The sequence below is a fragment of the Colletotrichum abscissum genome, assembly GCF_030869225.1.
Source record: "Colletotrichum abscissum strain IMI 504890 chromosome Unknown Scaffold_32.1, whole genome shotgun sequence".
Taxonomy (NCBI): Eukaryota; Fungi; Ascomycota; class Sordariomycetes; order Glomerellales; family Glomerellaceae; genus Colletotrichum; species Colletotrichum abscissum.
This window is the reverse complement of record NW_026850232.1, coordinates 227,672-239,124: the sequence shown is the minus strand read 5'-3', so window position 1 is coordinate 239,124 and position 11,453 is coordinate 227,672. Positions and strand designations below refer to the sequence as shown.

Genomic DNA, 11,453 nt, shown 5'->3' with positions numbered 1-11,453 from the left:
TGGCCAGAAGAGCCTTGTATCGAGGAAATGGAGCAACCAAAAGATTTAAGAGCCAAGCCTTTCAACATATAAAGATGGCATCCCTAGATGGGACAAAGGAGAGCTTACTTCCTCATTCACCTCAAGCAGTCACATTTCATATTCCTCGCTATGGCTCTGAACAACACCTTGGGCGCTTTCATGCGCGGCGTCATGTACCGCGGTGTCCCCGGTGAGATGACCGTGGAAAATATTCCCATGCCCACCATTCTCAACCAGACCGACGCCGTAGTCCGTATCACGACTTCTGCTCTATGTGGTTCTGACCTACACGTCTATCGCGGCTACCAAGGAGGCGCTCCCCCGTGGAACATGGGACATGAGGCCATTGGCTACATCTCTGAGCTTGGAAGTGCAGTCTCTGGGCTCGAAGTTGGTGACTACGTCATCATTCCTGACACGGTGAACCACGGTCGGCTTGAGATGGAGCCCACTGGTTTGGATTTCTACGGTAATGGAGCTGTTGTCACAGATGGTCTCCAGTGTAAGTCATCATCCCTCCTCAAGACAAATCTCCATGGCTTTCATCAAAGAAAACTTTTAATTCATTGCCATGGCACTTTTCGAGACTGACATGTAGTATGAATTAGCCGAGTACGCCAGAGTCCGATTCGCCGACTCTAATTTAATCCCTATCCCGCTCACACGGGAGACAACGAACACCACCATCGAGCAAGACTACCTAACCATCTCCGACATCTTCGCCACAGGTTGGGCAAGTCTTGACTTTTCAGGCTTTGAAACAGGCGATACGGTGGCAGTCTTTGGCGCCGGCCCAGTCGGACTCATGGCTGCCTACTCGGCCACTCTTCGCGGCGCTTCGAAGGTCTATGTGATCGACCACGTCCAAGCCAGGCTCGACCGCGCTGCTTCAATTGGCGCAATTCCCATCAACTTCGCAGCCAGCGACCCCGTCGCCCAGATCATGGCTTCCGAACCGAACGGGGTCATGCGCTCCGTCGACTGCGTTGGCATCGAGGCTCTCAACTCGACTCTAGAGCATCAACCCAACATTATCCTGAATCAGATGGTCAACCTTACCCATGTCGGCGGAGGCATTGGTCAAGTTGGAGTATACATGGCGCAACCAGACTCGCCCGGCTCCCCTCTAGGGTCCACATTTTCTCCCATCGCCGAGTTTCCTCTGTCCGACTTCTTTGGTAAACGCTTGAAATTCCAAGCTGGCCCCGTCGATCCCAAGGTGTACGCGCCGATGCTTGTGGAGCTCATCAGTAGCGGCAAGGCCAGCCCTCATTTCATCGCTTCGGCCAGTATCTCGATTGAGGATGTGCCGGCCTACTACGCTCGTTTCAATGCTCATGACGAGATTAAGGTTTTCATCAGCTTTCCTTAACCGATCATGTCTGTGAGTTGATCCAACCTTCAGTCAAAATAAATCGACGCGATTGGCAGTTGGCAATCAAGGACGGGAGTGTTGGAGACAAGAGTGTAGTTGAGGAGGTTTCACTCTCATTGATTCACGGTCAGAGTAGATGCCTCTCCAAGGCAACCTCATGAGTTTTAATCAACAACAACCTTCCGCTAGGAGCGTACATAATCAAACTTCTTCCCACTCTACTTTAAAAGCACTGCGCTTTTATTGAGTGTCTTCTCTACTCGCGGTTGAGAACTTTCTCCGATGCCAACGGTTGTCAAATCGCTACCACCCACACCTTGACTGAAGACAGTGACCCCATCTATCGAGTTTTTTCAGTTGGTTTTTTGTAATCGCATAGTGCAGTCATACTGATCATAATATTCTGCTCATTTGGTTGAGGTTGGGTGACAATACATGTAACTCCGAGACAATGGTCAAGTTAGCCGGCTGGCTCACTACTTTCTCGTGGTGGAGCACCTCCGGCGACCTCCGGAAGACTTTCAGCAGGCATCACGCACGGAAGCGCGAGTAAGCGTTGGGTGGGGTCAAGTTTCCTATCATCAGTGCCAGATATGTTCCGCTATTCGCCACAAAATGTTCGGTGGTGGTGTTTGCCACGAGGTGGTCGGGGCAAGGAGCTGGGAAGATGAACACCGAGTTCGTGGCTAGCATCTCCGGCTCTCAAGTCCAAGATGACTTAGGTAGACATTATGACCTGTTCGAAGTTGGTGTTCATTGAGACGCCATGGTGTTGAGCCGTACTTCACTATCTCAGTCAGAAATAGCGATAGTAGATATAATGTGTAGTAAATCCAAAGAGCCGGATTCCCCTCAAGTCTTAACCACCGTTTTAATGTCATTTTGATTGCATAGATTGAGATGTACAGCGCTGCCTGCTGGCCTTACTTGCATTATAAACTCGCAGGTCTCGAAACACCTTCACATACGACCATACCCATTGGAAAACTCGGGATCCCGTCCGCTCTCCCTTAGATAAGCTAATGAGGGCCGGATTAGTAGTTGAGTCGGTGACGATCAGCGAATACCCGGTGTTGTATGTTTTTTTCTTGACGTTTGTGATGCTACACTTGTGGTGGGAGACGGTGGGTGACGAGAGCGGCGTTTTTGCGATCTATAGCGGCTTTGGTCTCCTTTTAACAGTTTATCGTATTATCATATTTATTTTCTTAAAAAACGTGCTGTAGTAATGATTAACCAAAACTATTAATCAAGATGAACGAAAGTATTGAGTGGTGATTTATCCGAACAAATACGCTAACTGGCTTTTAGAAGGGCTGCCGTTATCATGACATCCCCATAGGTTGACCAAATGCTCAGCGATATTAGCATACGTCTTTATCTTGCACTGCTGCTCCAACATCTGCAGACGACTAAATACGTATTCTCGGTGTTCCAAATCGGTTAATGCCGGGCCAACAAGGGCGATTGGCCAGAGAAGAGCTGTCCCATACGGTGAGCTCGGCGGGATGAGACGTAAAATTTCCATGGCCCATCCGGGGAGGCTGCCCATGGCAGAAGAGGACTTGTCTGGCTGCTGCTGTCTTCTGTAGACCAGAGCTGCTACTCTGTAGAGCTCAGAAATCAGCTTCTCTTCGCTCCATGTGTTAATACACACGAAGGACTCGAGCTTTTGAAAGGTGGGGCCATATATCAAACTTGAGTCTAAGAGTAGTCGCAAGTCGGTTTGTTCGCTCTGACCGGAGAATTGAAGGGCCAGACTCGGTAGCCAATTGAGCGTTCCGTCCCAGGCAATAATATCGGCATCTGATACTAACATATCATTGGCGCCTATGCGAGCTATGATAGTGGGGAAATAAAAGCGATGCGATATTGAGGGTGATGATGGTCTCTCATGGTAGAATGTTGATAACGTCGTGGTTCGCAGTGACGTAGACCGTACAAGATCATTATATAGGAATGAATTGGAAAGAAAAAGCATCGCGTCGGTCTGATAGCCCGTCTTAGAAGTTTGCGTAAGTCTGTCCAAAATGTTGCTGAAGAGCTGGGACGGGAAGAGCTGAGCGAATAGCTGCAAGTGGCTTGTTCCGTTTTCTTTACCCTCTCCGTGGAGTTTCTCATAGAGCATAAGTAGAACGGATGTTGCCAGTAGCGGGATGATACCATCGTTTTCAACGATCTCCGTGGTTCGTGGGGTGATGACTGGAATCAAGGTATTCTGGCCTTGGCTGAATGCGTCTTCACGGGCCTCTGGGTTTGAGATGACTTTCTTGACGAGGTCGCTGCATCCTCTAATTGCCTTGGCTCTATACCGTAGCATGGGGGCACGCATTGTGAATTGTCCGTTCTCCCAGCTCTGAACACAACTGAGGGCAAGCATGGCATCGAGAACAGTTCGATGTCTCATAGCCAGTGGTATCAGAACGTTGAGAAAAGGGTTAGAGGCATCTTTGCAGGTTGGGTAAGTTGTCGAGAAGAACTTCGTATAGCGGTCCAGGATCTGCTTGTCCAGTGGGTCAAGATGGGACGACCAGTCAGACAAACTGGGATACAGTCGGAAGTCTTCAGCCGATACCGTATTGAGTGAACCAAGCGAAGGCGACGGCGTTGGCAAGAGCATGAGAGCATTGGACGGTGAGCTACCGGGAGTGGACACTGGTATCCCTCTGACTTTCTCAGATGTCGACTTCCTAGGTAAGGGACCTCTTCTTCTCATACCGTCTCTCCGCGCATCATCTTCCCATACAAGTCGAGTGCCCCTGTCACAGTCAAGACCCAGTCTTTGGCAATTCTCGCATACGGGGACTGCGCTATCGCACTTCTTTCGTCTAGGGTGTGTAAGTAAGCAAGCAAATCTGACGGGCTCAGACTGTACCTTCTTCTGCATGTCCAACAGCCATCTCTCGATCTTTTACTCGAAGACTCGAAGCTCATCTCTCTATAGAGGAGCGGCTCTTGGTGTGACCGTAGCACGACCTCGACTTTGACATCGGCAGGGCAGGCGGGGAAAAGCAACTTATCTTTGGGCCCAGTGATTTGGTGTGGAGACATAAATATGGAGCTAATGCCCCAAGTGGAATAGCACAAAATGCCTCAGCTGAAGGGTCCTTTTATTTGCAAAGGCTTAAAAGCTCGAAGGTATTGCCTGCTAAAAACAACCAAAACAAATCATATCATCAGATTTCGCGTTATCACCGAACAATACAAGAGTATTTACTACAGTAAAGACTCGACATTCTACAAGATCATTACTACATCGGTTATATCTTCTAAAGATTGCATTTCATATCAAGGATAGGCTGCTAGCAGCAATACTAACTAAACTCAATAATCCATCAACCTTCTAGGCCTTGTTTCCAGACAGTCCCATCTCACTAGTGGTATCCTGAAGATACTTGATCATCTCCACACACCACTTGTTTATCTCCTCCGAACTCACTGTCTCAACTCTGCAGAGACCAGGCTTTCCCTCAGGATCCGACTCGGCAACGTTCTTCGCATACCTCTCCTGCAACTCGGCCAAAGCACTACGAGCACGATGAGCCATGACCTCCAATCGGTAGGTGGTCCACTGGTAGTATAGCTCGGTCAGATGAGACTTGTTTTTAACGTTGGCATTAGTCGTATCGTCGACAAGGAGCGGGTTCTTGGGGCGAAATGAGGTGACGACCGTGACGCGCTCGGGCATGTTTTCGACGGGAGCGGCGGTATGGGAGATGTAACGGCCCTGGAGAAGGACGGCGCAGCCCTGCAATTTGTAAACGTCAGGGTTGAAAGACATATTTCATCTATCGTTGATGCTTACCATTTGCGGCGCCTTCACCTTTACGGTGGTACCATCTCCCTTCATCAACTCAGTCTCGCCACCAGTCATATGACGAGCATCCGAGAGCATAACAACGCAGACCCAAGGATGCGAGTCCTTGTGCCACTCAATAATAGGCTTTGATTGATCAGTGACAGCTCTGACCTGGCCCTTTTCGGCCTCAAAGTTCTTGATAGCCTCTTCAGTAGCTTCAGGAGGTACAACGGGTGTCTTCCGAACCGCATCGAGACCACCTGGTCCAAGCTGGACATTGGTGTGGCTGATCTCATAGTCCATGGCAGGAACGAGTTGGACACCAGCAACGTCGCTCACAATCTTGAGAACTTCGGGGGAATGCCATAGATCGTGGATGAAAGTGGAGTAACGCGGTGCCATGCCTCGAAGCTGGACAGATCCAGGGCGAGTGTGATGGAGGCAATTGTCCAGGATATCTTTGCTGAATAAGTCTTGGCGATAACGAAGAATGGCCTCCTGAGAGAGAAGCGGGAAAGGCTCGGTTGTTGCGATGGGGGACAGGACAGTCGGTTCTAGAGCAAGGTCCTTCATGGTGAGGACCTTGGAGGGAGGGGAATACGCCAAATGCTTAGCGGGGTTGAAGGGAGCAAAACTCGGTGTGTAAGTGTCATCCTTGACAGGTTTGAAGGCGTCCAGGCTGGGGACGCTTTCGACAGAGATGGGGGGAGCCATGGCGACCGTTTGGGGTCTCTCGGCAAAAGGTGAGAGAACAAAATTTAATCAAGATGCGACTGGGAAAGTTGTAGCTTGATAATGTTATCTTATCCGATGTTTGGTGGTTCCAGTAGATAGGTATATATAAATATATATATATATATATATACATCCGTGCGACTAAACATAGACAGGAATTAGCAATTTTCATGTCCAGTAATAAAATACAGGGCCATTCCAATGTCCACTCTGACTCCTCTATTCCCTCAAAACATAGAGAAAGTGCGGGGAAAGCAAGCACGCACTATACCATAGCTGGGGTATTCAAAGCGCAATAAAAGAACAAGTCGGCAGTCATACCAGTCACGAATAGTACTATTCTACACTTGACCATGGAAAAAGTAATTCAGCCGCCCAAAGAGGAAATTAGATTCTCTCCGATCGGAGTGTGGAATGCGAAGGTTGCAGGTGACATATCCGCGTTATACCAAGTTTGGAGTATTTGAAGCGGGACAATCCGAATACCGAGTTGTTTACGCAATACTTCGGTTGCCGTTGCAGATAGCGCTACACCGGAAATGGAGTATTCGAGGCGCCGACCCAACAGTCAGCCAGTTCCAAGGGATTAGACTACAGCACCGAGGCTGTCCGGGGTGACAAAGTCATTATCTCTTCCCTGACCGTGTTCCCTTTCCTGTTTGGGAAAAACATGGCGAAATTGGATTGATATCCATTAGAATCTAGGGCCTTGCCTTTATCGCCTTTACCCAGAATCTACCACGCGCACAGTCCCGATCTCCAACTTGATTTTGACCTATCAAATGAAGCTGTTGCTAAAACCTTAGACGGGCAAGATATATAGGCATGTCAAGTCTGGGATCCCTGGAACAAAGATCAGCCATACCATTATTCTCAATCTTCTCGATCGTCTTTACCTCAGGCTACCTTGTTATTGTATATCTCTCTTTCCGCTCACGGATTCACATCATTGCGATGGCGCCTGACAAGAAAGATGTTGAAGACACACCGCCGGTCGAGAAAACTGCCACCGGCATCTCCCACTCCAAGGGAGAAGTCGAGATGATTAGCGAAAACGGAATTGATATGCGAGGTATTGATTCCGGCGTCAGCGAAGTCTATCAACGAAAGGTCGCTGTTATGAACCAAGCTTTGGTAGACATCAGCATGGGCAGCTTCCAATGGAAGGTATTTGCCATGACTGGATTCGGATGGTTTGTGGATAACGTGAGTGTCAGATCCCACATGAGCTTACGACGAGACAGCTAACAGGTATTTAGTTCTGGATGCAGGCGATCACCATCATCGGTCCCCCCGTTCGAAACGAATTCCAAGTAAAGCGCATTGCTTTTCTTACCCTCGCCAAATATGCCGGTCTCGTCGTTGGTTCCTCCGTCTGGCCCATGACAGCCGACATCATTGGCCGCCGCTTGGCTTTCAACATCACCCTGCTTATTTCCTCAGTCAGCGGCTTGATCGGGGCTGGAAGTCCCAACTTCGTAGCCCTTGCTATCTTCACTGCCTTCATTGGCATAGGTACCGGCGGCAACCAACCCGTCGATAGCGCTATCTTTCTGGAGTACATCCCTGCTACTCACCAGTACCTCCTTACAATGCAATCTGCTTTCTGGTCAGTTGGTCAGGCAGTAGCAGCTTTGGTTGCCTGGCCGCTCATCGCCAATTACTCATGCGATCCAAAGTCTGAGGCTGGCTGCACATACAGCAACAACTTGGGCTGGCGCTACACCTACTGGACTTTCGGTGGTATTACTCTCACCATGTTCCTTCTTCGACTCTTCTTTCGAGTATACGAGACTCCCAAGTTCCTTCTCAGCAGGGGTCTAGATCAGCAGGCTGTTGATACTATTCAGAAGATTGCCGCCAGAGATGGGAAGACCTCGTGGCTCACTGTGTCCCGCTTCGAGTCTATTGACGCTGAACTGAATGCTACCCGCACGGAGACTACTGCGCCGGACAATACCAACAAGGACATCATCAAGAGAAGTTTGCACAAGCTTTCACTTAGCAAAATTCGTGTGCTCTTCTCCAGCCCTCGTATGGCCCTTTCTACAACTTTGATGATCTTCCTCTGGTGTTCTATTGGGATGGCCTATCCGCTCTACAATTCGTTTATCCCTATCTACCTTGAGAACAAGGGCGTAACTTCAGGTGCCAAATCCACTAACGATGTGTACCGGAATTATGCCATCCAGGCTGTCTGCGGTATCCCAGCTTCGCTCCTTGGCGGTTTCACTGTCGACCTGAAGGGTATTGGCCGAAAGGGTACTGGAACGATCGCTTGCTTGTCAACTGGTGTCTTCCTGTTCCTGTTCACCCGCGCCACTACCCAGGCTAGTGTTCTAGGTTTTTCATGCGCTATTGCCTTCTTTCAGAATCTGGTATACGGACTCCTGTACTCTTATACTCCAGAACTCTTTCCTGCTCCAGTTCGTGGTACTGCCAATGGCTTAGTAGCTTTGTTCAACCGCCTGAGTGGTCTCATTGCTCCTATCATTGCGGCGTATGTTGGCATTGACAATGACTACCCCGTCTGGGTTTCGGCAGCCTTGTTTATTTTGGCTGGTCTAATATTCTTAGTCCTGCCCTATGAGACCCGAGGTCGCGCTGCGGCTTAAAATTTGAGATTTTTTGTTTTAGTACACAGCTCGTTTCTCATAGACACTTGAATAAACTAGGGTATATATCACGGCTAACTGGTTATGGTAAATATAATAATAAAGATTAGAGCTCTAATATTAAATAAATAGTATTAATAATTATAATTATATTATAATATATCATAACTCAGTATATATAACTAGAACTAACACACGCCCTATAAGCCGCAGCGGTTATAATATATTATAACGACTTATATAGTTTAATCTTCATTAATATTATTAATATAAATCTTTTACTTAAAATTAGTTAGTGAATTTCAATTTACTTAAAGCTATTTATTAATAAAAAGTTGGAAAATAATGATATTTTAAAAAGTATAGTTGAAGATATTATCTTAGTTTTTCGAACGACGTACGAATTTGTGTTATTAGTATATTACTTAACTAAGATCTAGCGGCCATTAGAAGAAGCGTATGTGTTTAGAAGATGATGGGACTGTAGTGGTGCATGAGATCGCCGTATAAGGCAATAGACTCCAACAAAATAATGAGTTATGGGCTCCCTTAGCTCACACTCCCAAAATGTTCAGGAACGAGTCGGGGATTGATGCTATAACCTGTCAATCAGATGTCATGGGTCTGAAATCGTGATAAGTCTTCAGCTTACCTCTATAAGGCCGGAGTTCTGCTACTTTTATATCCTCACCTACGGCGTTTCTTTTGTCACGAATCGAGTTCTTGAAGAGTAATTTTATCACATCACATCGCTCCAATCTGTGAACCAAACCATTTCTCGCTAGCATGCTTGCTTATTCCAGAACAATTTCTGTCTTCTCCAGCCCTTTAAAGAAATCTCGTCGATACCCAAAGCCAATGCCTATTCTTTCGAAAGAACCTGTGTCATTCTGATGGCGCAGCAGAAGCATTCCATGTTCAGAGATGGCGAGACAGTGAACCTCCAATAACAGTCTCTCATTGACATCCTTCGCGAGCCTGCAGTAGTCCAGTTCGGCGACAATCTCCTGCTTTCGCGCCTCATACACAACCAATTTGCCTGTGAGGCAATCGACAGCATGGACATCCTGGCCCGGGCTAGAACCAAAGCTGAACTTATTGACACCGTCCACGCAGACACAAATATCGCCCCACTCTCGAAGCTGTGATCCGGGGCTCCAAAGATTCCTTAGGAGCCCTCGAGCACGGACACGAACCAAACGCGCACCTTGAGCAACCGCTTCTGATGGCTCGACATTCAAACTTGAACCGTCGCCGAGTAACTCCACCTTAGTCGACATCTTAAATTTGTGCCACATACAAGCCCCCAGGCCAATAGGAAGACTCGCCCAAGACCAGCTTGGGATTCCTGCCGTGCCTGGCCATCCTATGTCGAGCCCCGGTGGTCTTGAAACACGCCACAGGAGGTCCTGCGCAAATGTTGCCCGCCATAAACCTGCCATATACTCGTTGTTTCCGGAAACAGCAGTTAAATATCGCGTCGCTAGTCCCGCCAACGCATCGAATCTATCTGCCGGGTTACTCAGGCTCCGCGCCGTATATGACTCTACAACTGAGTTCCATGCAAGCCAGAGCTCCTCTGGTTCCGATATACGGCACTCAGCAAGAAATTTGCGTACATGAACGGTAGAAGTATCTAGAGAGACAGAAGAAGATGTCTGCTCGGCATACTCGCCACGCCCACAAGCCCAGCTGAATCGCTGACCACCCCAGAAAAGCAGTCGCGGCGACAAATGCTCCTCCTGAAGCGTCCATGCCCGAAGGAATAACGGAGCTCTTGATCGGAGACCAGCAGGCGCCGTGGATTTCACGGTAAGCCAGGAGGTGCCGACGCGGCATGGCTTGATTTGCTTTGACCACGCGAGACGCGGCGTTAGCAACGGCTGCGTGGCCTTAGCCGACATTGTCGCGCAAATGGTGACAGCGGCGTTACCATAGACTTCCTGCATACGGTGTATTTCCACCTTTTTATCTTGGACGTCATCCTGGATTATGCACAGCGAGTCAACCCAGAGGAAGCAAAGCTCAAGCTCGTTATCTGGGTCGCTCAATCGCCGGGTGATTTTGATAGCATCGCGTACTGTGCCTGGAAGATTTCCAGTGTCAAACGGTCGATATCGACTCTCCAAGTTGGCCCTCAGCGTTTTTCCCTGTTCGATTAGCTCGTTCTCATCACCACTGATTGTGCCAGTTCCCCAGCAGTAGCTCAGTGCCGTATAACGAAGGGCCTTGCCGTTCATCAAATTCTCGCTATCGACTAGCTGCGCTCGTGAGTCAGAGAGGAGGTGAAGAAGCCGAGTGGGCATGCGGTCCGAATACGCGAGGTTGCCACAGTCAATGTGACACTGTTCACACACGCGGAGCCAATCTTTAATCTGCTGAAAGATTTTATCGTCCTCTGAATTCACCGGAAGCTTCATAGGAGGCTTCGGGTCCATCAGCGGTGCACAGCTGACCGTCGCCACCGGCATCTTGCTTTCTCCATCTTCGTTGACGTGTATCTTTATCGCAAAGCCACCATCCTCAACAACCAACTTCGCGCAAACCGACCCTGACGAACGCCCCAACACAGCAGCATGGTCGGCAGTGACGCCTTCGAGAAGCAGCGCCTGACGAAAGATGCGGCAAGTGACGCAGAGCTGGGCACATCTGTCGAGAGAGGCATAGTCTTCGTGAAAAACAACAGCTTTGGGTGGAAGAATGTTATGGCGCCCGTGGAAATCGAAAAGAGCCCGAATTTGTTTGCAGCCACGGCACTTTTGCTGTATGTCCAGATCGCCGAAGTCCTCAATAGTAGAAAAGCCGTCGTCTTTCTTCCGTGCTCGGAACAACCACGACATCATCCTTTGCGAGGTCAAAGTAACTTGGAAAGGTCGGTTCCGATTATCAAATCATTCTCCCTTGGATA

General features: G+C 48.7%; 4 protein-coding genes across 4 annotated transcripts; 2 read left to right on the top strand and 2 right to left on the bottom strand.

Annotated features, from left to right (window-relative positions):
• Window positions 1–150: 150 nt before the first annotated feature.
• On the top strand, window positions 151–1,393 carry CABS01_11597 (alcohol dehydrogenase GroES-like domain-containing protein; the record flags this gene model as incomplete). Its single annotated transcript, XM_060544952.1, has 2 exons — window positions 151–523; window positions 630–1,393. The coding sequence occupies 2 exons, from the start codon at window positions 151–153 to the stop codon at window positions 1,391–1,393; spliced, it is 1,137 nt and encodes a 378-aa protein (XP_060397367.1).
• Window positions 1,394–4,739: 3,346 nt separating this feature from the next.
• On the bottom strand, window positions 4,740–5,909 carry CABS01_11596 (uncharacterized protein; the record flags this gene model as incomplete). The annotated part of the gene is made up of 2 exons (XM_060544951.1): window positions 4,740–5,144; window positions 5,202–5,909. 2 exons carry the CDS (start codon window positions 5,907–5,909, stop codon window positions 4,740–4,742), a joined length of 1,113 nt encoding a protein of 370 aa, XP_060397366.1.
• A 975-nt stretch (window positions 5,910–6,884) lies between these two features.
• CABS01_11595 (MFS transporter, metabolite:H+ symporter) lies at window positions 6,885–8,545 on the top strand (the record flags this gene model as incomplete). The annotated part of the gene is made up of 2 exons (XM_060544950.1): window positions 6,885–7,136; window positions 7,190–8,545. 2 exons carry the CDS (start codon window positions 6,885–6,887, stop codon window positions 8,543–8,545), a joined length of 1,608 nt encoding a protein of 535 aa, XP_060397365.1.
• A 794-nt stretch (window positions 8,546–9,339) lies between these two features.
• On the bottom strand, window positions 9,340–11,385 carry CABS01_11594 (uncharacterized protein; the record flags this gene model as incomplete). Its single annotated transcript, XM_060544949.1, has 1 exon — window positions 9,340–11,385. One exon carries the CDS (start codon window positions 11,383–11,385, stop codon window positions 9,340–9,342), a length of 2,046 nt encoding a protein of 681 aa, XP_060397364.1.
• Window positions 11,386–11,453: the final 68 nt, after the last annotated feature.